Here is a 27,009-nt window from a genome sequence, read left to right on the forward strand (position 1 = left end):
GGTAAAGCAAGTGGCTATACGAGTACGCTAAAGCCCGTATGATCGTCATCGGAAAGTGAGCCTGATATCCGCAGTACTCAAGTCAATTCAGGGTCATTTACATCACATCCCCCTATTTGATCGACCAATGCTTGGCCGGTACTGGAAATAAAGTCAGCCTATGAAAGGTGATCGCCAATTCCTCTAGTACCAAGCAAGAGCCAGCAAGTGACTTGTCGATGCAGATTTGATTATGTCCAGCATCAAAGGGTGGTGCAGAAGGATAGAGATACGATCATACATGTATGCAGGATTACAACAACCCTCCTGCCCTCCTTCTCCTTCCACCCCAATTCCCACTGATGACCTCTTCCTCCTCTTTCCTCTTTTTGCCTTTCCCTTTCTTGCTTTCCAGACCCATAGCATACCTTCTTTCTCTTTCGTCCTCATCTACCTCTCCTCCCATTTCCCCGCTAGTGAATCCGGGCGGATTGACGTTATATGCCGGACCACCGAATCGTCGTCTGCATATGGACGAGCCATGTTCCTGATACTCCGCCCGGGTCACCGGGTAGGTGGACAAGTAGATCTCTGATGCAGTCAGTGTAGTAGCAGCTACATATGGTGGTGATGCAGGGCTACAGCAGTTTTTCGTCCTTAGTCAGCGTAGGTTCTCTTGTTGCGTTTTAACGGTTCAAAAGACGACCTTCACGTACTCGAACGCTTCATATATCCCAATCTCATAGTCCACCGGGCACAGAGCTTGTAAATCCCGTTCCCTATCCCAGGGAGTCAATCATTTGCGAAGGCCAGGCAGTTGAAAGCGATATCTTACAGTCGTTCTCCTAGTGCGTCGATATTACCCAAACCACCAAAAATACCAATATGAGCCCAGTACATCCCTCGAAGCTCTTCTGGCATGCACGAGATGACACGAGCGATAGTTTCGGGCAGTCCAGACTGTTCTAATCCTGATGGATGGTTTACCAGTTTTAGCACAAAATACAATGTAGCATGTAATCATGCTGAACAGGGAGGATGACTGTGAGATCGATAACACACCTATATCAGAAGGATTGAAAAGCAATTCCGGTCCCGCAAATCGCTCATTACCCATGATCAAAATCTGCTCTTCATCCTCCTCCGCTAGCTTTCCATGTCCATTAGCCTGTTCTGGCTGTTTGGACGATTCAGGATCAGGTATCTGGGCATTGGGCCCCGACCGTATGTATCCAGTTCGCGATGTCGAGCGGGATGAGAAATCCGGTAAGACGTATTCTTGTACTATGGGATTCGTCCTCGGGTTCTGCCTACAAAGTGGTAATACAGAATCGTTAGCGGCCCCGACTAGTTGTGTGAATGACAGAAGTTGGCTGTCACCTTCTCAACTCTGGAGCGCTCAGATGATACTCACTTGCACAGCTCCAAGTCCTTTCTCCAATCCATACTCACATACCCACATGCTTCCCTCACGTCGTTGACGACATGCGTTTGATCTATCATATTCCATTGTCTGAACGATATGAGGTGTTTCAAGTGATTCGTCAACAGTTTACCGCCTACATCGATCCTACATTTTGGGTTTCATCAGCACAGTGATCGAGCCTCAAGTGACAGTTGGGAGTGAAATACCTTTTGACGTGATCCCAGATTATCTGGCCATCTCTCAAGGGTATCACATGCGTAGAAGAGTATCCCACATCGACGAGAATCGTACATTCGGGCGGAATAAAGCTTTCATTCTCGAAAAGTCCTCCATACGGTATCAGAGCGGCGGCTGAAACGGGGACAGTCACATCTTCAGCTGGACGCCCAAATCATGCTGATCGGACCATATACAGCTGAGCTCACGAGTACACCTGAAATAACTTTGGAATTCCCATTCTTCAAATACCATCTGATCGTATGTTTCTGCTATGTTCGGTAGGTTGAAATACGGTTCTGTCACTAATAAACTGGACTCGGTAGGGTTAATCTGCAAGATTGTCATATATGCCATCAGCACTCTTCAGGTGATTAGGTCCCATACAAGAAAGCCAAAAGCTTACGTTGAGTCCTGCTGGCGAAAACACCCTGTCCCAAATGACCTTTTCCGCATCCCAATTTACCAGCATCCCCTGCAGTGTAGATCCCATCAGCTGTGTTTGTGAATCCGGTCAGATGATGACAGCTCACTTTTTCGAAAGGCCTTCGGTAGACTATACCACTCAGATCCTTGCACCGGTCAATCTCATCGCTTACATATACTTGCTTCTCGGTACGTGAACGAGCTATCGAGTTAGGGAACCTCCTACAATTGTTCATCACGCATGATTTATTTCAGCGTTGGTCTCCCATATAACACCCTTCGGTATGGCGCAGTGAGAAATTAAGGAGTAGTGAGACAAAGAGGCGTCGAGCAGGCTCTGGTTCATGATTGCTGACATATCATACGTCGGAAGAGCTGAAGAGCGCAGATACATGCTCGGACGTACCTCGGCTCCTCGTCCACCCCACTGATTCCAGCTTTGATCTCGTATGCCCCATTATCCAATATCACTATAGGCGGGGTGGTCATATTTAATGCTATATCGCCTGCATGTTCCTGTACCTGGGTGTGTGATGGTTTTCCGAAGTTGGACTCGGGTAGAAGCGGGGGCAGAAGGTCTTAGTGATACTTGTAAATTGCTATTAGGGAGTCATTATTATTACACTCAGATATCGAAAACATCAACAAACGTCGGTTCGCGAATTCGCGAATGAATTCGGTCACCTGCTTCCGACGGAAAAGCGATCGATGCCAGTGCACGTCCGTGCGTCCATTTTTTGTCTACAAGTAAGGTCTAGTGAGGCTGCATAGCTGTATCGTTGAGGTTCTCTTCCAGAAGACGTTCTGCAAAATCTGATGTGCATTTAAGCTCACACACCTGCCAGCTGAGCGATGGATAAGAATGTCGTCACTCCATCATCAACCGTGGCGTCCATGTCCCAGTACTCGCGAGTGGAGCTGATATGTACGAGTACGTAACGTGGATATCTGTTAAATGATCCTTAGTACAACGTGCAGACTACATACAATGATTAGCTATGGAGCACAGAAGATTAGCCAAACTCAATTTCCATCACCTCCGATCATCCTTCGGCCATCAACACTTGAGGACACTTCCTGTCCCTCCATTTCTCGCCGTCAAATCGACCATTCAGGGAGCTCAGTCGCTCATCGTGCTTCTCGAAGGGGTGATTTTGAGCTGGAGTTCAAGAGGATGTACCATCCCATTGAGAGATTTAGTAAGAGGAACATGAACACGAAATTGACAATTGCGAAAACCTGAGGATTGCTCAAATTTTGGTTCAGTTCGGATAATGTGTCTTGAGTCGCCGTCACATCCCCGAGAATCGAGAACGAAGTCGATTGACCTTGACCTTGACCAGACAGAAACGCTAAGCTCGTAGTTTGTCTAAATACCAGAACAGTAGCCACCAGCTGACCGAGGAAGATCAATGATCTGGCTAGAGTGTACCAAGTCACCCGGCGGATGAATTTTCTTGGCCCGTCAATGCGCCTATCGAGAAGTATGACCCGAGTCGAGATCTTGAGTAATCGTCGGATCTTCCACAATATCCACGATTTCGATCGCCGCTTATCGTGCGGGCTCGAAGATGCTTCGAGGGTGACGTAGATCAGATACCCTACAATGGGTATACAGATAACGTTCCAGAAACTGATAAAGATGAAGAACGATGTTGATTCCAAACCATTGGTGCTGATCATGCTGGAGAAGAGGGTATTGGTCAATTTGATATCGAATCCTAGATCATCGGTCGTTGTAGCTCGTTTGGACAAGCCACTTGACGTGGTGGGAGCCACCGAGACCGATCCGGAAGATATGGCCAATAAAGAGAATAGTTGTCTCGTGATTTCAACATATAAGAATAAGCCAATCAGGGAGATAGTCGACCATATAGGAGCGTTTTTTAGGATCTGCCATGCGGCTCGCAAGTGAACGGTAGGGCGCCAAGATATAGGGTTAACGTGGTACTCCCTGAACTCATCGTCATCGTCCTCATATCGCTTGTCTGATCCAGTCCTAACCTTTCTACTGACAGGTTCGGGTGACTTGATCTCTGCAGGATACTGCCATCGGTTGGCCTTCGATTTTGTCGCAGACCCGTTAGCTGCCTCCCGTTCAACATGACGCGGACTTCCATCTCGCTGATGGGATCTTGTCCTGCCCAATTCTTCCTCGTCAGAGCTATCGTCGGAGTCTATACCATTGCCGTTCCCAGTGATTTTACGCGGATCTCGTCGATCTCGCTCGTTGTTCGTCTCACGCTGAGTTCTCTCTAGATTTTGGTTGCGCTCTTCCTTATTGTCCGCCTTGCCTTCTTGTCGCCTTCTATGAGCCACAGCTCCAGGTCTGTCTGCTGTGAAATCTTCATCGCTTGACGAGTCCTCAATCTGAGGTTTCTCGCCTTTCAATTCTTGGAATTTTCTCCGCTTCTCATCTCTTTCACCACGTTGCCTTTTCTCATTCTTGGGCTGTTCGTCTTCTTCATCGCTGGAACTCTCGCCAATTTGTGCCTTCTCTCCCTTGAGCTCTTCAACCCTCTGTCGCGCCTGTACTCGTGTCTTGCCGTTTCCCCTATTGATCTCCATCTCATCCTCCTCTTTCGCCAGTGCATCTCTGCCTCTTTGGCCCTGCTTTCGCATCCCCCTTCTGTGCTGGTTCTCTGTTCGCTCATCGTCGGCACCCTCTTCGACTGCTTCGGGGCGACCCTTCCTTGTCTTGTGTCCCAGGACGCCCGCTTCCTGCTTGTCCGTACCCTTGACATTTTTCCTGTTGGTGTCGGAGACAGCTGTCGGACTGTCAAGATCAGAAACGTCGTATTCCGTTCGATCCGGTACACCTTGGTCTCTTCGTCTTCTTCTCTTGGCTTCATTTGCTTCGCGATCTTTCAGCATTCGTCTCTCTTCCCGAGGCGAGAGAGGGCTGATGAGTAGCGATTCGTTTCTCCGATCTCGATGAGCCATCTCACGTCGACTCGCGTCTCCGCCAATGTCATCTACCTCGGATTTATCCTGAAATCTAACGTCAGACTCGTCATTGTGTGCCTTCTTCGGCTCCCTGCCTCTCCTTCCATGTCCCATAGTTCTCAGATCATCTTTGTCCGGCTTCGAGTCCCTGACTGGCACGTCACCCGCACCTCGCCCATGTCCGGAGTCTTCAGGATCGTCAATGGTGTTCGCCTGGTTACCCCTTTTCGGTGGTGTGGAGCCTTTTCTCTCGCGCGAGATCTTTAAAGGCTCGGTTACCCGAAGACCAACCCCTTCCTCGTCTGAGACCTCCTGCACGCTGCTATGCCCGCGAGTCTCGGGAATGAACGCTTTGTGTACTTGCAAGTCCCGTTGGAACTCGCGTATAGGATTCTCTCCGTCCATAGGCCATATGCGATTCTCATCGTGCTTTGTGCTACCTTCGAAGGTCGACTTGTCATGATTCCAATTAGACTTCTGGGATATGTTTTCGCGGGTAGACTCGTGTGCAAACAAATCGTCTTGCATCGACTCCCTCTCAAAAGAGTGCTCTAATTTCTCCTTATTCCTTGGAGCTCTGGATTTGTCGGAAAGTTCGGATAATTCGGATTCCCCAGATTTCTTCCTTTTGTTGTGGGTCAATACAGTCTTGATACCGCCTTTATCTTTCTTCAGGATGACATCGTTCTCTGATGCCAGTGGTCTTTGCGTTTCTTGTTCTTGTGAATCAACGTAGGGCTGCTCGTCCCGATATTTAGCAGGGACGACTCCACTTGTATGCTCAAACAGATCTGTGCCATCATCATCCTCGTCGTCGTCATCGTAGTTCTGCCTTCGAGCATGGCTTAGCACTTTGTTCGGAGATGTGACTCTTTCTTGTTCTTTCGGATTGAGCGGCGTGACTTTGGGGGCAGCCACCTCCTCGCCCTTCTCCTTGGGATCTAGATCGACCCTGACCGGAACTGCTTTGCCTCGCAGACTTGCGGGATCGCCACTGTCAGATTCGTAGCCAGAATCTCTTCTGTGTCGCGGCTTCTTTTCGTTCAGCACGATTTTTCTGCGGGACTTTGGCATCTCCTCAGCGTTCACTGCATCACTAGTCATTGGCTGCTGCTCTCGTTCGTCGGGTTTGAAGCCATAAAGCTCTTCATCGTCGTCGAAACCGTCCGCGAAAGTAGCCTTTCCATTTGTCGGCGTCAATAGTCGTCTATCTTCACCTCCTATGTCGGAATCTGGACTGTCGGACAATGCAAGGGGCTTCTTCTTCTTATTACTGGCTGAACGTTCATTTTGTGGCACAACATCAGGCGAGCGAGCGCCTACATCATCGTCTTCAGCCGGTACCGGTTGACGTCGGCGACTTATCAGTTGAGTACTAGGCTTGTCTTGTTCACCTTCCTGCACATCTCGATGAGGCTTGTCGCTGAGCGCTGGTCTTGCTTTCTGCCTGGCAGGTATTCTGTCTCCGATATCTTCCGTGCGGCTTTGATGCTGCGTTGGTAATTGTCCGGTCTTCTCATATTCTGCTATCTCTTCATCCTTGAGATCAGAAACATCCACTATCTCTCGCTTATCATCCGCAGACTGCTGTCTTCTCTGCCTTCGTTCGGCTTTGCCACTGACGCCAAGAGCTGTGCGTGGCTGATCCATGTGAGAGGCCGGCATCTCCCGTCCTGCTCTTACAGGAGGAGGGCGGTCGTATTGCTGCTCTTCGACACCCGGATGCTTGCTAGCTTTCGGCATCTGCGCTCTGGTTTGCTCACTAATTTCGTCCTCCTTGATTTTCTTCTTATATTTCTGGACCACCCCACGGACGACATCTCTCAATACCTCTTCCTCTAAAGTCTCGAGTCGTCCATCCATCATCCGATCCCTACGCTTCATCCATCGTCTCATGGATTTCTCTTGCAAGATCGTGCGATCATCTCTGCTGATCTCATGCATAGACAGCTCTTGCTTGATGATGCCTTCCCATGTGGCATATTTGTCTTCCTTTCGCGCTCGAGCCATAACTTCAGCTCGACGTGGTTCTTTGTCTCCCAAAGATCGATCTCGAGCTTTGAGGGGTGAAGGCAAGGGTTCTAGGCTGTCTCTTCGCCTGTGATGTATTTGAGAGTCCCGAGTATCTGAATATGCGAGTGCCAACGGATTACGCTTTGGTGCTTGGCGAGTAGTCATGTCCGTAGGCGATGATTTTGATCCAGCTGCACGAGTAGACGGCACTGCATTTTCATCATCATGATGATTCGTGCGAAGCAGATGATGGCGATCGTGATTTTCTGTCGGATCCTCAGAGCGTCAGCACAGATCCCAGGTTCTTTTGGTGAGACGATCTCACCCGGCGAGTCCTCTTGCTCTCCATGTCGTGGCTTATTCTCCGCGTCGACCAGAGATACTCCTGTCTTGCTTACAACGACATGATCAACGGCGCTGTGAGCAGCACTGTGGGGAGACCTCGACTTCATCTCTGCTTTCTCGTCCAGCTTATTGTCGGCCACCGAGACAACGTCGGCAGAATCAGCGGTTCCCTGCCTGAATCGTCTCGCCTGCAATTGCTGATACTCCTCATTTGGACCGTCCGGAAGATCCGGATCAGACACTAACAAATTCACCGTGTAGCATCAGCAAGTTCTCGACAATAAGCCTGGCCAGACGAGCGAACTCACTGGTGACTTGTTTTCTTCTGGTTCGCTCAACAGGCTTCTCAGATCGCACGGCATGGTTTAAAGCGATTTCCCCGGTTGACTCGGTCTTCATCACCTCATCATCACGCATCCTTCGACTTGCCTTCGAATGCGGCCCTTCTTCTCCGTTGGAATCGGCTCGACGTCTTGAGCCCAGCTTGGACGGCTCCGTCTCATCATCAATATCGACATCAGCTTCTTCTAGACCGACTTTTCCGGCTTTGCGATTCTGTTTCTTCTTGAGCTTGGCATCATCCGCATCTGCATCGTTGAGATCGTCTTCCTCCTCTTGGACGTTATTGCCCTTACCGAGTATTCTTCCCTTTCGAGTGAAGTCATCCTCTTCATCCATCTTTTCCAAGCGCAAGCGGGCCAGCTCTTCTCTTTCGAGCTGGCTGGTACCAGGATTCTCTCTTGAGATCTCCGTCTCTATGGCAGCTCGACCTGCTTGTGGACGGTGTAACTGTGACTGCGCCAAGATCGGATCAGCTTGAACAAGCTGAGGCTGAGGCTGAGGCTGTTGTTGGTGTTGATATTGATTAGGTATACTCTGCATCGGGATCTCATCTTGATATCCGTGACCGACATGCAGTCTTCTTCTAGCCTTGCCCTGTCCACCTTGCGCGAATCTATCCATCTCATATTCATCATCTTCGTACTCCCTCACCTCGCCGCCGGCTCTGACTCTTTCCCTCTTTCTATAGGTATCAATGTACGGATCATCCCGAGGAAGTTTCCTCAATTTCGGTTGTCCTCGCTTATCTGTATACCTCTTATAGAGTTCTTCTTCCTCTTCGTCCGAAACACTCGCTCGGGCTCTTTCATGTCGAAGTTTCTCTCTTTTAGGCTTGATTTTTCGCCTCGTCTCCACTTCTTCTTCGGAATAATATCCTCCTTCTCTATCTCTCAAGTTCTCCTTCCGCCTTCTATTCCGCACCCTCTCATCTTCTTCCTCTTTACTGAAGACCGACCTCTTCTTCCTGTCTTTCCTCTTGTGCCTTTGACCGTCTTCATCGACACTGACGTATTCACCCTCACTATCAACTCTCACTTTCCTTCTCAGCTTCTCCTTGTTCTTCTTCTTCCCATTTCGGACGTACTCTTCTTCTCCTTCGCTCAATTCATCTCTGACGGCCACTTTGGTTCTTGCTTTCGCTCTTTCAGGCACACTCTCCCGTTCGATATCGGATACATCGGTCACCAGTATTTCCTCCGTCTTGACTCGACCCGTATGTCTATCAACGACTTTTACTCTCTGCTTTTTCATTCCTTTGACTTTGTCTCTGTTCCTGTTCCCATCTCTAGCGCGTTCCGGTGAAAGAGGCACTTTCTCCTTCTCTCGCGAACTCCTGGCCCGAGCTCGTTCGTGATCATCCTGCTCGATCTTTTTCTGGTTTCGCCTTGCCTTTTTCGCTTCTTCAGCTAGGGGCGTAGGTAAATCGACCGCCCTCGGGGACAGGTATCTGCCCTTGAGCTCGTCCCATGTTCTGCCATCGTTGGTCTCTGCTTTCTCGCGTCGTTTCGCTTTCTCCTTAGCTTTTGTCTGTGTGATCCAAGCAAAGATGATGTGTTAGCTTGTGGCTTGGGAGGCTAAAATCCATGCTTGCATACACTTACAGGTGATAAAGTAGGCTCAAGCGGAGAAAGATTCTTGACAATCATTTTCTCTTTGTCGCCCTCTTCGGTGACATAAACCGGGTTCAGGTCCTAACGACATGATCAAATTTAGCGTTCCGCCACAATTGACCTGCTATCGACAGAGATCATTGAGATACAGATAACAGTATACAGTACCCACTATTGGACTCATCCTCTCAGACACCTTGATCGGACTAATAGGAATCTCCTTCCCCTTTCTGTCCTTCAGATCCCCAAATATCGTCGGGTTATACCTATCCCCTTCCGCAGGGTAAAGCGATTCCCCCAATCCCGGCACTCCCAATAAATCACTCAGTCTCCTGGCTCTCAAATCAATCGGGTCGGTCTGTTTCTGAGCTTCTCTGGGTCGGAGTTCGCTTCCGGGCATGTCGTCGTAGTGAAGATCAGCAGAGTTGAATGCCGTTTTGGTCGGTTCTGCCGAGGTGTAGAAGAACGGATCGATCGAATCAGGTATCAATTGCGCCGTACGTACTTGTATCGGCGTCAGGGGCGAAATAAGCTCATCGTCGCTCAAAGACGATGAGTCTGAATGCGTCAGCGAGGGCATACGGGTATAAAAGGGTATCTTTATTGGTGCAGGAGTATAAGGTTGATCAATCCGTTCTTTCGTGAGAATAGGTATAGCGCTCGGGATGGTATAATTGGGTGTAAGAGGGGAAGTCATCCCCAAAGGAAAGAAAGGAGGTACATAGCCTGCAGATTGGTGATTCCCGTCGTAGTAATTCATAGGGATCGAAGCTGTTTGAGGAACAGGTTGTATACCTCCTCCAAGACCTCCCGAAGGCGGTCCACCCCAGCCACCATTGCCATGACCATGACCAGGCTGAGTATTAGATGTGCCCGGATGTGGCGTGAATGTGGAAGTGGTGGGTGTGTCGTGGAACTTGACTTTGAATGGCGTGCCATCGTTGTTTTGTACACCCAATCGAATATCAGGAGCTAGTTGGAAATTCGAATTCATCATGGAGTTCAGCGGATTCTGGAAATTGGCAGGAATAGTAGGAATAGCATCGTCATCATCGTCATCGTCGAAAGGTTTATTCGGGTCGAATTTGGTTGATGCGGGAGATTCAGGTGGTTTAGGTTTCTCCCTATCGGATCCGCCATCTTCATTCTTCTTCTTTCGACCGTCATCGTCTCGATGCTTATTCTTATCTTTCTCGTCTCGCTCTCTGTTTTTCTTTTTCCTGTCTTTCTCATAATCATCTTTGGACCTCTTCCGATCTTTCCTCCCATCTTCATCCTTGTCCTTGGCTTTGGCTTTGGCATTCTTGTTTCGTTTGAACGCCCAAGTGAAAAGAGAGAAAAGCAAGAAAGCGCCAATGACCCCTACGATGGTGATCGCCTCGCGGGCAGCTGCGTCGGGATTCGCCATTTTGAAGGCTGGTATGTAGTGGGTTTGAAGTCAGGTTTGGCTGGCCTGAGCCTTTGTGATTATAAAGTATGTATTTCCAGCTATTCTTTGTCGGTCAGTGATATAAGTCAGTCTATAATGAGTGTGATTGATGTATTTTTTCTCAGATGACTTCTAGTCAAGATAGTGATGTTGGTTGACTTGTAGAGATAGACGGCAGACGAATAATAGGATGGATCAGCAATGCGTACTGGGCCTAAGAAACATGCTATCCCAGTGAAACCCGAATTGACCTGATATTGCGTTGTCAGGACCTGATCGTCAAAGGACGGTCCAATCGAGTCAATATGAGAAAGGACGATCGGCATCAATGGATATGCTTCAAGTGTTTCGAGTGACTTCACGCTAAATCAGAGATTTGTGTCTCCTTTGGTGGCCCGGGGCTTGATCAATTATCTATCCAGGACAAGCCAGTGAGGTGGAGTGTGTCTCTCAAACGGATTCAGTGTAGTAATAACTCGTTAGCGCCACTCAAACTAGGTCCTCAAGCATAATTCCACTTTGTTAGTATGGGAGAGAAGGTAGATCCTATGCATACATACAGTGTTCAGGCAAGCGAGATAGGCCAGAAAGCGTGATAATGGTGAAAGGCAGGTATGCAGATCTACTCTATGTCCATCTCACCAGGACTCAGAGTCTCTTGTACCTATTCGCCCGCAGAGTTGTCAGCTATTTTCCCAAGTATGAAGCGATCTCTGTGAGTCGTGGACCTACATTGCTTTCTTCCAAAATACCAGGTCTACTGTCGACAGTCTCTTCGTCCTCTAATTGAGTTTCCTCATAATCTCCCTCAGTCTCCGTAGAAACAAATGAATCGGCGGTGGTCTGCGGTAAAGGTGCAGCAGGGGGTCGTTGTGGTTGTTTAGTCATTCCTGCTCCGAACAAGGTAGTTTGTTTCCCCAATCCATGGCTTTCTTTCCCTTTCGATCCCTTGGACATCGCCTTGGGTTTGCCCGAAGCTGAAACAAAGTGAACGCCAGTTCAGCCACTGGACAGGAGTCATACGACCTGCAACAAGAAGATATCTGCTAGACGTACTCTTTGGCGCTCCGCTCATATTGATATCGTCGACTCTGTCGAAGAAGCTCGTGGACTTGACTTGGTCTAGCGGTTTAGAACCACTCGCAGGTTTGGCAAAGGGATTCGATCCCATTGCTTTCTTCGCGAATGGATTTTTCGGTGCTGCATCTGACATCAATCCCTGTTCAGCTACAAATCTCATTCAATCTGCCATGTGATGTCTGAGTGATGGACTCACTAGGGAATGGGAAATCCTCTTTGTCCTTTTGTCTAGCTTGAGGTATGGCAAAACCCTCATCATCGTCCAATTTCCTTCGCTTGGCAACGGGCGATACCGACTGTTGATCTTGAGTCACATCTTCTTCTGCTTCCAGTGCGGGAGTTTGTGAATCGTCTTCTCCCGGAGTCTCCGGTATGTAGGTCTCATTGTGCGCAGACGATATCGGCGTAGCATCTCTGTTCACTCCTCCAAAAGACCGCCTACTGCCTCCAGCTCGCGGGGCGAAATCACTTGTGAAGCTCTTAGAAGATGACGACCCGTTGGCACTTGATGGGATAGGTAATGAAGCTGGCGTATGAACAGGGTAGTCCGATCCTCGAGGTTTGATCCTCTTCTGTTCCCGTTTTCGACGTTCCTTTTCTGTTTTAACGGCGACAATACGTTCTTGTAAGCCCGGGAGATGGTAGAAAGCAGCGACTTTTGCAGCCGCTTCTATCGTTCCTGGATTGTGCATCAACCTGGCCACGTCTAAGGCTCTCTGCAGATTGTCCGCTTTACAAGCTATCTGGACCAATTGCAGATATTCTTTGTCGATGGAGACTTCTTTCTCCTTGATTTGGTATTCGATATCCGGATCGACAGAGTCGGTTATCGTCGATAATGTCAAATGACCTCTGACCAGACTGCAAGTGGTAGAAGCGAGTGCTTGACATCAGCGACATCCTGCCAAATTACAGTAGAGCGAGTGAAACAAACATACCTCTCCTCGAGTTTACCCTGTTGATTGTCCATATTCAGCAAAGGCATGTGCATCTCAATTTCCTGTATGAGCGGACGAGGGAACCACGGTTCTTTCTCTGATCCCTGGATAGACATAACGATTTAGCACTTTTATTCGCAAGAATCGAGGATTCTGAACCCACCTTCAGTATGATACATGAGAAATGCGAAGAAGTGACCCCGACGGGCCAATAGCTCTCTTGCCTGCCTTCTTTCCGCAAAGATGTGGTATCTAGCAGTGGTATCCATCGTGCTTGTCCTGGCCTTCTATACCTGTCCAAAGTTGAAAGTAATCCAGCTGAATCATACATTGCAGGCACCTATCGAAAGCTTGATCAGCTCGAGAGCCTACGGTGACGGATGACAAAAGCTTACCCCGTCCGAGGTGAATCCGAGCCATTTCAAAGTGACCTTCTTCGGCAAAGGCACCCTTCCTTCTTGCAGTATTTCAAATGTCTCCAAATCCATCAAAGAGTATCTCAAATTCTGACATCCTGATCACCCAGCGTGTAAGCAAGATTTTGCGAATCACATTGAGCGACTTACCGTCTAAACTGGTTCCACCTTCCCGATGGACTACAATGACCTTATCTCGACCTGCAGCCATAGCCACAACGTCCTCTCCTAGTCTCCATATGTATCTCTGCAGACCGCTCGCCGTAAAGAAGCGGACGTATCCATTACTAGTCGCGACGATCACGCTGCCGAGGCCCCCTTCCGCACTCGGACCTCCGCCTGCCGCCACTGCAATGGCATCTTCTCCGGCAAGCAACGAGACCGACCAGTCGGATTGGGAAGCCCATGAGTCGTATGGGCGATAATACACGGAAGACGGCGATTCTACGCCTTCAGACTTCGAAGCGTACACTACTCCTTGTTCACCCAATGATGCCATCGTATATTTATTGTGGTCTTGGAAATGATATCCCCTTCTTGTCGACTTATCATGGAATTCCACGTTAACCACGTTATGGGTTTCTTGGTCCGTCACGTCAATCACTCCGATCATGTTGAAAGCTAGAACGCCATCAGCTTATACCCCACGGCGGTCCTCGAGAGGTTCCCACCTACCAAGATATCGTTTTTTGCTTCTGAACTCCGTGCTTCCCGGCGTGAAAGATGCCTGGGCCTTGGTCACATTGACTGTTGACAACATCAGCTGATATACCCTCTTGTGCAGCAGTTATGAAAGTGGACTTACCGACTTCGGTCCTTCCATTGCTCCATTTCCGCTCATCATCATCCTTTCCATATCCTTGACCGCCGCCTACATCATCTACGATCCATCCATCATCACCGAACAGATCGTTCTCGTCATGATCCAGATCTTCCCCTTTTTCCTCCATATCAACCTCGTCATCCCCAAATTCGTCATCTAACAGCTTATCGAGATTCTTGGCTTCTTCTCTTGCTGTACTATACGGGTTAGGCAGGTTGTCGGGAATAGGATTTGACCATCGATGGAAGGATCCGTCCAGCGAGGTATACGCTATCAGATTGGATTTCGGCGAGAAACAAAGTCCCGAGATAGCACCTGCCGAATTAGTGTATTTGGCTATGACCTGACGGGTATCAGTTGCCCAGATGTATATAGTTGTGTTTGACGACGAGGCAAGGTATTTCCCATTTGGCGACCATGCAAGCTCGCCAACAGGCTAAAGCACAGAATGTCAGCTATTGACCCATTAGAGAGGATTGGATAGCTTACCGCCTTTGGCCCGTCATGCGTGAACGTTGTCTGCTTGCTCCATCCTTCTTTACTTATTATCCCGATATCTGAGCATTTCATCAACTCTCTGCTCGATCACAGAGACCAGCAGGGCAGACTCAACTCACCGTTCGTCCGTAAGGGTACGGCGAAGTAGTTACCAGCCGGATGCCAAGCAGCATAGCAAGACACATTCGACCTATCTCACGAATCTGTCAATTCGATTGAAAAATCGCTTTTGGCAGGACTTACTCGGCTTCGCTGGACCCGATGACTCCTTCCATGATCTTTAGACATATCGGCGTGCTTGACGTCGTATCGTAGACTTTCAACTTCCCGTCGCACGATGCCGTAGTCTAATCGGAAATCACACTTCAGCTAAAGCCGCCCATGATTCACATCAGGCCGGAAACTGACTCACAAGATACTTTCCACTTGGATCCCATGTCGCTGATCTGACTGATTTGTTACTATCAGAAAGCAAGGCGACTCTAGTCGTATCTTGCACATTGACAATCTTCACCAGTAGATCGCTGCCCAATTTGTGAGGGAAGTTTCAGCTGTCTGAACTCATCCAATTCTTCACAGCTGATTCTCCACACTCACTCGCTACAGACCGCAACCCTCTCTCCAGAACTATCTACACTGACCCATCTAATCGGTACACCCGAACTCCGAGTCAAGAAACCTGTGAATTCGTTCTCAGGGTACGAAAATATCCGAGCGATGTTGTCTTCGGATGCTGTTATGAGATTGGTTTTCTGCAAGGAGATGAAGCCATCAGAGCGTCAGCTGGGCTGCTTCTTAGCTTTCCATCAGGGCCAAAGAATATGTGTCAGCTGAACGATGATAAGTGGAAGTAGACTCACAGAACAGGTCAGAGAAGTGACTGCATCGGTATGATTATCGTGAAATCCAGGTTCCGAGTCCGGGTTATCCGCTTTATGTATCCGTACCAAGCAATCAGATCCTCCAGTGAAGATCGTTCTGTATAAAGAACCCAGAACGAATCAGCTTCATGGGCGATATAGAGTCGTTCAGGAAGCTGGGCTTACGATCCATCAGGCGAGAAGCAAACCCTCGTCACTCCGCTCAAATGACATGGTATAGAGGTGATAGCGCTTGAGTCAGCTTCGGCCATTCTGATCGACGTCGCCTTCGTTCAATATCTCCCTCGCGCAAGCTCAAGTCTTTTGCAGGATATCGAATGCAATGCTTCGGGTAGAACGATCAAGGATGAGACGACCAAGGCTTTGAATCCGTAATGTTCTTGGTTGATTTTTGGATTGGATTCCTTCACAAGACGCGTCTCAACGCGTCCACAGCCGAAGCACTCAAGTATGCCCGAATTGATAAGGCTATCGAGCACGTGGAGATTGCGTTAAAAATAAACACGTCATGCTGCCTCTCTTTACCATATTTCGGCTAGCCCTAGCTCTCGGACAAGCAACAAAAGCTGCTACTTAGACTGCAATCCTGGTCTTATATATGCATGATCGACGCCTTTCAAACTCCCTCATTCCCAGATCATCACCAGATAACATCATGTCGTTTCTCAGCACAATACCGCGAATAGCCTCTCAACAAGCCAAACAAATATCCCGCATCGCTTTTTATGAATTCTCATCCTCTTCCTCATCCTCTGCAGCCTCATCATCAACTTCCTCTTCGCCCAAACCGAAGAAATCATCTAAGGGTCTGTAGAATCCCAACACATCATATCGCATCTATCCATCACAACAATGTTCCTTTCTCCTGGTGTTGTTCATTTCAGGCCATGATCTAAGCTGACTTGCGTGAGGAATTTGCAGTCGCATCCGCCGCACCTGCAGGAACGAAATTAACGGGATTATCAATACTGAAAGATAAGCCGGATCCCGTAGCTTTGGAGGACGATCAATACCCCGCATGGTTATGGACATTATTGGACGATACGTCGAAGGCCCACAAGGTAGCTGAGAATCAGGTCGAGCTGCATGGAGAGGGAGAAAAGGGGTTTGATCCGATTAAAGAGAAGAGAAAGTTGAAGAATCTGTGAGTATTGTCCCGTCTTTCTTTTTCTTGTCACCGAATTTCATTTGTTCCTCGGTTGATACTTTAGCCTACCGAATTTATCTGTCTCCTCTTGTTGCTTTGTCGAATCTCATGATCTTTCACAGGAGCTGACCAAATGATCAATTGTGCAGGAATCGAGAAAAGATCAAAGCCTCGAATTACTTGAAATCAACTACATAGCCTTTCTAATACCCACACAATGTATCATTACTGAATCAACCGAGAACAGGCATTGCCAAGTCGAGCCTCGATATGCTGCTGTTATATGCTCTCGCTCAGATGACAAACAACTTCTCGGTACTTGGGAATTCTGCGACCGAATATAGACGTGAAGGCTCTTTCCCTCTTCATGACCGAAAATGACAAATACATACACCGACCACATCCCTATGACCATGTGACCGTAATATTATTCTACACCCACCCTCCACTGGGTATTCCTATCCTAGCTGCTAACTGTCTATATTGTTCCGTCGCCAACGCCGACGTCCTCGCCCAGAGGATCGTCAGAGCCACAATGAGGAACAAGAGGTTTGCGGTCTGTTGAGTGTTGAGCAAGTGAAAAAGTGATCTGATCAGCTTGCGCATTCTATCTTTCAGATAGTTCTGGAACGACAAGAATGAAAGCGAGATACATGTGCAGGAAGGAAGGAGGCGGCAAAAAGAAAACAAGAACAGACGTAAGGGAAGTAAGACGGATTAGATCAGATCAGATCAGATCATACGACTTGTACGACTGAGACTGAGACTGATACTCACGACGAATTCCCAGAAATCCTGCCTTTCCTTCCTGACAACTTTCCCGCAAGCCTCCCACGCAGGTACTTCCCCCACATGATTCCCCTTGGCAGCTTCTTCCGCCGAGGAAGAGGGTATGCAATGTAATAATCTTCTATTTCCGAATGGGAAGCAGAACGGCTGGTCGAGCTGTAACGCATAACGTCATATCAAAATCACAAATCAGCAATTATCGTCGCCAATCATGTCTGCCTTCTCCTGCTGATGAAGTCTCAAAGTCTGATAGGAGAAGGTATAAAGACCCACCTCATCACGCGGACAAGGCTCGCACTCTCCAAAAGGCCTACAAACCAGATCCCCAGCCGGATGAGCTACATATTCAGGTTTCTTCGACGTCGATGTTGAGGTCTTCTGCCTTGTCGATATGTCCGCTCGTCTCTCATGTAAATGTATAATATGCGCATTAGTCCGGGCTAGATATATAGTGGGTTTGTGCGGTATATCCGTGCGTCGCGCCGATACTAGGGGTGAAGATAGGAGTAAGGTGATCGAGAGGAAGAGGAGTAGAAGGGTAGTTCTGTCCGAGTAATAATTAATGAGCAATGAGCAGTGAGCAGTGAGAGTATTGGGACACACTTCGTCGCGAGGATCGGGGTGACTTACATATTCAGCGAGCGTTGTCGATGCCGTATTGTCATGTTGTTTGATTGAATGGATGAGATCTAGCCTAGCTAGCGAGACCTATCGTTTCTTCAGCATAGACGTATAGTCAAACTCGTTCAGCAACAGGTGCATCAACGTCACGCGTGAGCCAGTAAGTTGGAAGTGATCGTCCTTGAGATCTTAAGCCGGTGGATGACATAAATAGCACCTCCACTCCGAACGAGCTTCACCAAAGTTGTCAAGCTGTCCTGGCCCTCTGAACAAGACGACTGTCCATCTAGTCCACAGCTGAAAGCCAACTGAGCACCAACCATCGACTATCTCCCACGATACTCAGCGACTCGCTCTTGTACATCAGCCAAGATGTCTTTCACTTTCCGCCCACTACGATCCATCCACTCCCTCACATCCCCTCTCCTCCCCCAAAAATCCCTTCTTCGTCCCCTCTCAGTCCGTCCATTCTCTTCAACTACACTGAGACCCAATCCGAACCAAGCATCATCATCCTCCCCGACCTCGCAGTCACCATCGACGAAAGACCCCTCTCATCCTTATTTATATTATCACCCCACCCATACCCACCTCACTCTCTCTTTCTTACCTTCCCCGCCAATCCAGAAATCGCGCACGATATTAGGCTATCTACCTTTGGAGAATGCCACCTTGGAAGATTTCAAAGAAGAGCCCAAGTTCATGTGAGTTGGTCAGCTATCTTTGTATCTCAATTACATCGCATTACATTGCATTGCATTGCAGTGCAGAACTCAACAGATCTTTCCAATTGAGACCAGATCCTTCGCTAATCCAGGTCTCTTGATTACTTTGGCTACTTAGAGAAACCTTGCATGACGCGATACAATCTGGTCTGGAAGCCAACGTATCTGATACGTTGCAATACGAAGCCGAAACACGACCCACCGATGGTTGGATACATATCACAGGTGAGTCAGCGTCGTCCACATACCAGTGCTCATTCACATCCTCGACTTCGGATCTGTAACTGCGAGTAAAATCGAAACTATGCGTTCTTATCTGTGTTTGACCTCTTGGCTCATGATATCGATTGTTTATGCGACTCGGTGAATCAGACGAAAGAGCCATCCCTCCGGCCGGTCGGATTGGCGAGACCGAAGATCTGATAGGATCAGTATACGTCCAAGAAGGCAAGGTGGGTCGAAGTGTCCAGACTGATTCATCTTCATTTCCAATTCGTCCGAAAGCGAAAGCGAAACCTCGCTGATCTGATCCGTTTCCCCTTTCATCCATCGCCATCGGCATCGCAGATAATAGCATCGACGTATTCCCCTTTACCGACATACAGACTGATAACTCCCAACGGCGTGCTCACTCTTCCAAAAGGGCTGGACACGCATTTGATAAAAGTACTGGAGAAGATCGACCAGGAAGAAAAGAAATAGATTATCTCCGATTATGATGACCGTGCAGGTTCACATCACACCACATCGCATCGTCACACCTCAATCATCATCAAGCGACGTTATGCATATCAATAGTCATGACTATATCAACGAAGTCAGAACCCGTAATATACAATCAGAAAGCTAAATTCACGTGGAGATAAGTGATACACATCTTAATGAAGAATTGAACTTGTATCAACAAGAAAACTTCTCTATCGGCACAGCCAATGTCTTATTGCCGTACTACTCATGTATGATAGGAGGATCAGGCATCAACTTATAACTCCTCCTCCTCGATCCAGCACCTTCCTCCTGAGGCGGACTATGATTTTGTCCGTCATCACCTCCTTGAGAAGAGTTCGAGCCTTTCCTCCCCTTGAGATCTTTCAGACTATTCTGTCTGGCCAATTCAGTCCGCAATTCCGGTCCGAGCGAAGGGACAGGTTTTCTTCTTGAACTCGTTGATCTGCCCAGACCCGCGCCCGCAATTGTGTTTGTACCTTTGCCAGTGTCTGGGATAGCAAACGTGTTCGGATCAGGCGGATTCGACTCTGACGTTGACGTTGAGGTTGACGTGGATGGTTTGATTGTAGGTGATCCCATACCTATACCTACACCTACACCTATACTTTGTGTTGATGATCTTTTCTGACCCGGCTCAGATTTACTCTGCTTTTGGACTGGTTGATTGTATGGTAAAGAGCTGGTCGAGCTTGATGATTTCAATGCTGGGCCTATACCCATACCTAAGCCTACAGAGGGTTTAGGAGATTGTTCGGCTGAAGATCGCTTGACGTTGGCCAAGATTACCGGCGGAGGAGGCTGAATAGAGTCGTTGGGTCTGGAAATACCGGATGGACCAAATCTGCGGATCTCGTCATTGGCGTAAATTGGGGACATCGCTGGGATTTCTCCTAATGTCGGCGTGCTGAATGGATCTGATGGTCTTCTACCGAACTCTTTGGCGTTATTATCATGATGATTATGGTCTTCCGAGCTGAATCCTGAAGAAGCCGTTGTGAATGCGGTCGAGAGTGGAGTAGGCAATGAATGAGGCGGTGGGAGATCTTCTACTACGTCTTCGTTGGTCGATCCTAATGATCCGCGTTTTTCGTCTGATTTGTCTGATCGATACGAATCCTCGGCACGGATCGATACAGGGGTCATAGCGATCGGGTCTTTGTTGCTCATCCCGTTGTGATAACCATGACCATGACCTTGCTCGGAAGGGTTGGTGTCCGATGGCATCTTCTGATGTTGACTTCTGAATCTTCTGATTCCCATCCCCTTGCCCATGCCCATAAATCCGCCTTCTTCCGCACCTTCTCCATGCCTCACATGCGCATTCCGCCTTCCTCTACAGCAGAAAAATAGCAAAACCAAAGCAGCCAATCCAGCTAAGACTCCCACGACGATTCCGCCTATCGCTCCTCCACCCAAGCCTTTCTTCTCCGAGCCTTCAGTTGATGATTCCGCCCCACCGCCGCTCAGAGCTCCGTCCGAAGCCGTGGCAGTAGCAGTGATCTTCCTGGTCGTACTTCCAGCTTTTCCCGTGGCAGCAGCTGAAGCACTAGCTGATAAACTTGCAAATGCCGATAAGCACGCGGTATCGTCGCTTTCAACTACCGAGAAGACGTTGCTTTTGTTGATAGTCTGCCTATCATCGTCGACTACTCCCGAGATATAGTATCGGCCTTCTGGTAATCGGACAGGGTTGAATGCCCATCCGTGATTTGCGTATTGTGTGACTAACGTAATGTTCAGATCCAGTATCGTCCTTCCTTCCAGATCTCGTCGAGCGGGCTCGACTGGTCCGGCTGCGGTGGTTGCGCTGCTCCGAGCTGACGTGACCGATTGTCCTACCGAGGTTGGTCGAGGGGAAGAAGCGATAGCGTTCTGCGTTGACGCGGCCACTGAAGAAGCTCGGGCGGATTGGGCAGTGGTAGAGGCGGCGGCGGAGGTCGTGGACGGAGAAGGTATAGATTGGTCGATGCCTTCATTGATAGCGTAAAGAGTGATGTTGACTTTAGAAGGGTCTTCGTTGTACACGTTGAACAGGATGCTAAGTCGAATATGAGTGATATCAGCACACACGCAAAGCCTGGCACAGCATTTTCCAAGGCGTCCGCCTTGAGATCCTGTCATAGCGTGATGACCGAGATCACAAAGCACTTACAGGCCAGAAGCACAAGCCGTCATTGTGGGTACATTCCCAAAAACCAGCGAAGGTACGCCATTATATACCGTCGTTGTTGAAGAGGAGGTAGGTGAGGTAGACGAGGCAGCTCGAGCTGTCGTGGAGGATTGAGCGAGGGCAAGGTGTGGCCAACTGAACAACATTAGATACGTTATGACGAAAGTCATCGCTCCAGCGGAGGGAGTCAACCGCATCTTGCCGAGGTATTTCTGTATTGCTAGTGAGTACCTGGGTACGGTGTAGAGGTAGAGAAGCCTTCTCTGAAAGCTTCGTCGGAGGTCAAAAAGGAGGCTTGGGGTTGTAAGGAAGAGCCCGTGGTGGTGGTGGTGGTGGTGATGATGATGATGATGCAAGCGTGGAGGGGCCGAAGCTTCAATGGAACTAGGTATCGGAGAGTACAAAGGATGAAAGGTATGATATTGTTTGGTGCGATGTACAGTAAAACGGGTTAAACGAATGTAGGTCATCCAAGAAAAAGGCGTGTAAAAGCTGTGTAGCGGGTTTCGATAGGTACTGCATTAATCAGCTCGCATTCTGTCTTCTCCGCATTACACCATATACTCACGATGTTCAGATAGAAGTGGATATGAGAATCTTCACACCAGGTGAGCGATCCTGCAGGATAATGTGGAAGGGATGACCAGCAACGTAGATTGGATTGGGCGGGCGGATGAGGATGGGTGGGAGGTTGGGAGGATGGGAAAGAATGTGAGTTGATTATTGATGATCGTCGAGCCACGGGATTGAATACGATGTAATCTGTCAAGCTCAATCCGTATACATTCCAAAGGACTTTTATGCGCCGTGCAAAGGTCCAAGCGTCCTTGCAAGTGTTGTGTGTATGTCTGATTAGGCTGACCTTTCATCAAAGGAGGAGGATAAGCAGTATTTGTGAAACGCTATGACCGATCAAACTGATTGTCCTTGTGTGTGTGGGTGTCTATCTAATCGTCAATGACAACAGATGTCATGAAGATAACAAATATCGACCACAAACGTCTGCTCGGTCGCTTCTCATTCTCTAGCTAGCTACTACCTAGAAAGACAAAACCTCGAAAATACGAAAATACACAGCATGGCGCAAAGAATAGGTGAACATGACATGAGAACCAGCATTCCTGGGGCGCCGCATGCAACGCAATTTTTTAGGGTCTTCACCTTCGTTTTAGCTTTATAGCGTTATTCCGAAACCACCCCGTCCGAAAGCCCTGAGCTTCTGGACCATGCCTAGCTGTAGCAGCCTGTATGCTAATGTGCAGGCGAGCACGCAGAGTAAGCATGAAGACCGTCATAACCAAGCTGACATATGACAATTATTTTCTTTCTTCGGCTGCAGCGAGTATAGCTTTGCGAACATGAGAATACTAGTCCCTCGAATAGACTGCAATGCACAATCGCAGAGATGCATCACTAATCTACACACAACAGATAATCAGACTTTCCACATGATATGCAGCTCTGGACTACTTATCTTGCTAGAGTGGACCCGGTCCTGGAGAATAAAAGACTTCGAGACTAGACTTCGCTCATCACACCATCGTACTACACCCGTCCTTTATCGTCCTTTTCGACTACTCGCACTATCATACCACCCTTTAGCCATCTTGCCACTTTCTTGCCCAATAGCAAATACTACATCATCACATCATGAAACAAGAAGTCAGCTATCGTCACCTAGGACAGAATACGCTAGGATCGTGCAGCTCACATTCTCTTTCATCGCCCTCCATGCCATCTCTGAACATCTCGCCCGTACTGGTCGATGTCTCCGGCAAAGTGTGGTCCGCCGAAGCGTGATGTGCTGATAAATCTTGTAAAGCCGGTAATCGATTTGTGAATGCCTGTTTCAGTATACTGCATCAGCTTGCAAGCCCTATGACTCTCGAGGAGCGCTGCTGAGTGAAGTAGTGATTAAGAGATATTGAGTGCGATATCACATACCTTGAGCAGCATGTTGAGTAAATCCGCTTGCGGCTCGTCATCCAGGCTAAACGAATCAAGTCAGTACTTGCGTCTTGTATTTGCATTGTATTATCTCTCCTATCATGAAGACTGAAGCGTCGGAGGGTCGGAGAGCATGCGAGCACGATACACTTGCCACTCACACATCCGCTATCCTCCTGCCCCATCTATACCACCACCCATTCCCTCCTACAAGATTCGACAGCTTCACACTCTGCGCCGAGGCATTCAGGGCGGCTTTTACTCGGTTCGAGTAAGGCGGCGGTAGTGGGAAAGTGGTGAATTCGCTATGTGGTACATGAAGGCAAGTCAGCCTATAGTCCAAGGGTTCCAAAGGGAAGGAGGAAGGCGAAGGAAGCAGACATGACGATGATGTTTCAGCGAAGGAGGGTTTTCGGATACTGTCTTCGCCAGCACATGACGGTGCTAGCAAGGTTTCAGACGACGGCAAGACGGTAGGACGGAAAGAAGGAAGGACTATAAGACCCACTTCAGACTGAGTGTCTGTGCTAGCCAGAATGGCAATTCGACTTTGGAATGTTGATGGATCTAAGCATCATTCACGAGCAACATTAGCTGGACAGCACGATAATTACCGCATTCTGGCGGTACGGTGTGAAGTATATGTTGATGATACCCGATAGTTTCACTCAGATCCAAGGCATAAAGTAACCTGACTCACATTGTTCTCTGTTCCTCCTTCTAGGTATCCCAGACCTTGTACATCCAGTGTGAACGAACATGACAGTTTCTAAGATGAGACAAGCAGAGCAAGACAGCCTAGGTGAGCATGAGCGTTTCGCTTTTTATAAACAACGGCACCAGATGCACTTGCATACAGTGACTGCTGCAGACACCATGGGGGGAGGGGCAAATTTGCACGAGATCTGATTTTCTGATTAGATAAGCAATTAATCGCATGAACACTCACATGATTATCCGCTAATATCGAATTCAACGAGAAATAATCATCGTCCATCGTAATCACCTAATCTCCCCGTACTTTCTTGTGTGAATCGGATTGTCGAGGGGCACTGCGGTCTCCTTGTATCCTTGTATGAGTTTCGAACGACTAGCCCTCCTCAATGTCAGATATAGACCTGATCGGTAGATGAGACGGATCCGATTATCTGAAGAAAGCAATAACAGCAATAGTTCATTCGTCATGTTTCGCTTCGACGCGTCTTGTTCCTTCCTGTCTTGCCACGCGTGGCATGGTCATCCCGATTTTCAATATTTAATTGATTGGTACTCTACTCGTATTGATCTGCACCCAGTCATGTATGGTATGACCTGCAATCAAGAAGTCCTTCGTGCATACATGCATCATTTTGGATATCTATTCTATCTACCCTTCACTCTTCCCGCTTTCCGCGCATTTCTACTTCTTCTCAATACTGTAATTCACCCTTCGTAATCCCATACCAAGCAAGAACACACTACCCACCAACGAAGCTATCGTTAATGGTTTTTGGAAATGAGCAGATAACGGATAATAGTATGTCACCTATGATATGAATACAAATACAGTGTATCAGTCACAGCTATGACCAAATTCGAGATGTGGACAAGGCTAAGGTAAACTCACATATACGTTTTGAGCGTGATTTTCAGTCAATTGTGTCTTCTTGAGCGTTATAGCGTATCTACCTGTAGTGTCGAGGTACGTCTTGTGCGTAGAGTGTTCGATCGAGTCGACAGCGAAAGGCGTGTATACTTGTACATCGCTAAAAATCGAAAAACCATACATGATCAGCATCATCAGTGGCTTCACGGCCAGATTTGTCGAATGAGAGGTCGCATGCAGTCGACCAGAATGAGAATTCCCTACTCACCTCGCACCTTCAGGTAAGATAACCACCAGCTCGGCTTGATCCACCACAACATCCTTCAGACCCGTCAAAAACGGCACAGCCAATACCTTCCTTCCGCTAGTCTCGGATTTCAAAACATCTCCAAGGGGTATATCGTACCCTACTGTGAAGCTGTAATTCCACCCGCCAAGAAGGGGGTATCGGGGTCTCAATTCCAGATTCCCGTCAACGACTCTAGGGGAAGTCCTAGATTTCTTTTTCTTCTGTTCGGCAGGAGTGGATCCTTGTCTGAAATGCGAGGTTGAGACGTTACCTATCGTATCGTAATAATAAGGCGAGTTCGCAGTGGGCGGTAATTTCAGTGTTAGCTCTGTAAGGATTTGAGCGGGTACCGAGGCGTGGAATTTTGATTGTTGGTGTGCTAATCTTGAAAAATGTCCCTTGAGTCTAAGTCAAGGATACGTGGGATTAGCAACCAACCTATCTTACAGATTCTACGAGTATAAAATGGTATTTCTAGATATGCCGGTAGACTCACTTGGGACCCTCGTTGACTAGATCAATCTCATCTTGTATATTGAAGTTACTTCCCCAATGACTGACCTCAGCTGATCTTTTCAGAGTCCTGATTCCAACGATTGGATCCTTGGTCTCGTAGTGCACAGAGAACGGTTTCTGCTCTACCACTGCCTTTTGACCTTGAGGAATCGATAAGGTAGGTGGGAGCGAATGGAAGGGACCAAGAGTCAGAGTCCCCCCTGACTTGGTCACGGTGTTATCCCGAGTGTAGGTCTCTGGAACTGAGGAGTAAGAGACGATGGAAGGGTGGGGTGATCTAAACAATCACGACGATCAAGTCAGCGATTGTGCCTCGACCCCACATGTAAAGATGAAGCGATTCCGCCGTGACCGAGGCAATGCTGGACTTGTCGCAAAAGGTTGGTTGAGTCACTGAAATGAAAAGCTTACCTGATCTTCACCCTCTCCACGTCCGTCTTATACCAACTATCCACATACGTCGAGTTCGTCTTCCAGACTAGGTACTGAGGATCCCGCTGTTCAATTTCGGCAGGTAATGGCGTACTACTGTGCGCCAATACTTGAGTGAGGGACAGAGTGACCGTTTCATCTTTCTTCGTTTTGCCCAAGTCCACAACCACAGTTGGCGGGCTGAACGACATGCAGAATCAAGCCAAACGACGCGATATCAGTGACTTTTCCACATCATGGCAAATAAGAATGAACTTTGAAACGGAATAGGGAGGCGAGGATGATCTAAGACAGTGCAGTGTAGGATCATACATGCCGGATTGAATTGAATGAGGATAAGACATACCTCTCATCCAATAATCTTCCCTCCAACTTCTTTCCGCCCAAACTGACTTCCCACCACGCCGGCACTTGACTTTCCTCCCCCGCTAAAGCCAGATAATATTCTCCCGGAGCATCGTCGGTCGCTTTGATATTGTACTGCGTGTTCACGTGCGTAGTCAGTCCGCCAAGTTCCACGGTACGTGCTATAGCTGTGTTGATGTATGTTTGAGGGACGTTGATGGCGTATGCGAGGGGCAACAGGGCCGTCAACGCGAGAGATAACATCGTGAGCAAGTCCGCACAATGTTTCCGTCCTCTTCCTGTTTCTTTTTTTTTTTGGCCAGATACGCTGTTTGAGGAACCTGTT

At 48.3% G+C, this 27,009-nt stretch overlaps 9 protein-coding genes across 9 annotated transcripts; 2 read left to right on the forward strand and 7 right to left on the reverse strand.

Moving 5' to 3' along the window:
• Window positions 1–292: 292 nt before the first annotated feature.
• I303_102052 (actin-like protein ARP6) lies at window positions 293–2,536 on the reverse strand (the record flags this gene model as incomplete). The annotated part of the gene is made up of 10 exons (XM_018405162.1): window positions 293–617; window positions 696–758; window positions 815–950; window positions 1,042–1,289; window positions 1,394–1,549; window positions 1,612–1,756; window positions 1,831–1,954; window positions 2,028–2,096; window positions 2,155–2,269; window positions 2,454–2,536. 10 exons carry the CDS (start codon window positions 2,534–2,536, stop codon window positions 293–295), a joined length of 1,464 nt encoding a protein of 487 aa, XP_018265443.1.
• A 639-nt stretch (window positions 2,537–3,175) lies between these two features.
• On the reverse strand, window positions 3,176–10,711 carry I303_102053 (uncharacterized protein; the record flags this gene model as incomplete). The annotated part of the gene is made up of 5 exons (XM_018405161.1): window positions 3,176–7,272; window positions 7,332–7,592; window positions 7,660–9,220; window positions 9,295–9,384; window positions 9,476–10,711. 5 exons carry the CDS (start codon window positions 10,709–10,711, stop codon window positions 3,176–3,178), a joined length of 7,245 nt encoding a protein of 2,414 aa, XP_018265442.1.
• A 643-nt stretch (window positions 10,712–11,354) lies between these two features.
• Window positions 11,355–15,619, reverse strand: I303_102054 (uncharacterized protein; the record flags this gene model as incomplete). Its single annotated transcript, XM_018405160.1, has 17 exons — window positions 11,355–11,396; window positions 11,465–11,709; window positions 11,789–11,938; window positions 12,009–12,673; window positions 12,751–12,854; window positions 12,914–13,090; window positions 13,146–13,264; window positions 13,317–13,787; window positions 13,842–13,913; window positions 13,972–14,425; window positions 14,479–14,546; window positions 14,607–14,677; window positions 14,731–14,834; window positions 14,900–15,011; window positions 15,085–15,239; window positions 15,348–15,465; window positions 15,534–15,619. The coding sequence occupies 17 exons, from the start codon at window positions 15,617–15,619 to the stop codon at window positions 11,355–11,357; spliced, it is 3,213 nt and encodes a 1,070-aa protein (XP_018265441.1).
• Window positions 15,620–16,023: 404 nt separating this feature from the next.
• On the forward strand, window positions 16,024–16,713 carry I303_102055 (mitochondrial 54S ribosomal protein mL54; the record flags this gene model as incomplete). Its single annotated transcript, XM_018405159.1, has 3 exons — window positions 16,024–16,174; window positions 16,290–16,512; window positions 16,665–16,713. 3 exons carry the CDS (start codon window positions 16,024–16,026, stop codon window positions 16,711–16,713), a joined length of 423 nt encoding a protein of 140 aa, XP_018265440.1.
• Window positions 16,714–16,947: 234 nt separating this feature from the next.
• On the reverse strand, window positions 16,948–17,969 carry I303_102056 (uncharacterized protein; the record flags this gene model as incomplete). The annotated part of the gene is made up of 4 exons (XM_018405158.1): window positions 16,948–17,073; window positions 17,293–17,460; window positions 17,578–17,848; window positions 17,935–17,969. The coding sequence occupies 4 exons, from the start codon at window positions 17,967–17,969 to the stop codon at window positions 16,948–16,950; spliced, it is 600 nt and encodes a 199-aa protein (XP_018265439.1).
• Window positions 17,970–18,297: 328 nt separating this feature from the next.
• On the forward strand, window positions 18,298–19,352 carry I303_102057 (uncharacterized protein; the record flags this gene model as incomplete). Its single annotated transcript, XM_018405157.1, has 4 exons — window positions 18,298–18,629; window positions 18,769–18,875; window positions 19,023–19,102; window positions 19,218–19,352. 4 exons carry the CDS (start codon window positions 18,298–18,300, stop codon window positions 19,350–19,352), a joined length of 654 nt encoding a protein of 217 aa, XP_018265438.1.
• A 246-nt stretch (window positions 19,353–19,598) lies between these two features.
• On the reverse strand, window positions 19,599–21,746 carry I303_102058 (uncharacterized protein; the record flags this gene model as incomplete). The annotated part of the gene is made up of 2 exons (XM_018405156.1): window positions 19,599–21,417; window positions 21,532–21,746. 2 exons carry the CDS (start codon window positions 21,744–21,746, stop codon window positions 19,599–19,601), a joined length of 2,034 nt encoding a protein of 677 aa, XP_018265437.1.
• Window positions 21,747–23,107: 1,361 nt separating this feature from the next.
• I303_102059 (DNA replication complex GINS protein PSF3) lies at window positions 23,108–24,493 on the reverse strand (the record flags this gene model as incomplete). The annotated part of the gene is made up of 7 exons (XM_018405155.1): window positions 23,108–23,184; window positions 23,261–23,393; window positions 23,494–23,539; window positions 23,658–23,801; window positions 24,005–24,063; window positions 24,197–24,265; window positions 24,446–24,493. 7 exons carry the CDS (start codon window positions 24,491–24,493, stop codon window positions 23,108–23,110), a joined length of 576 nt encoding a protein of 191 aa, XP_018265436.1.
• Window positions 24,494–24,895: 402 nt separating this feature from the next.
• Window positions 24,896–26,927, reverse strand: I303_102060 (uncharacterized protein; the record flags this gene model as incomplete). The annotated part of the gene is made up of 6 exons (XM_018405154.1): window positions 24,896–25,021; window positions 25,103–25,241; window positions 25,350–25,775; window positions 25,867–26,163; window positions 26,298–26,498; window positions 26,665–26,927. 6 exons carry the CDS (start codon window positions 26,925–26,927, stop codon window positions 24,896–24,898), a joined length of 1,452 nt encoding a protein of 483 aa, XP_018265435.1.
• Window positions 26,928–27,009: the final 82 nt, after the last annotated feature.

This window comes from Kwoniella dejecticola, chromosome 2, assembly GCF_000512565.2.
Source record: "Kwoniella dejecticola CBS 10117 chromosome 2, complete sequence".
Taxonomy (NCBI): domain Eukaryota; kingdom Fungi; phylum Basidiomycota; class Tremellomycetes; order Tremellales; family Cryptococcaceae; genus Kwoniella; species Kwoniella dejecticola.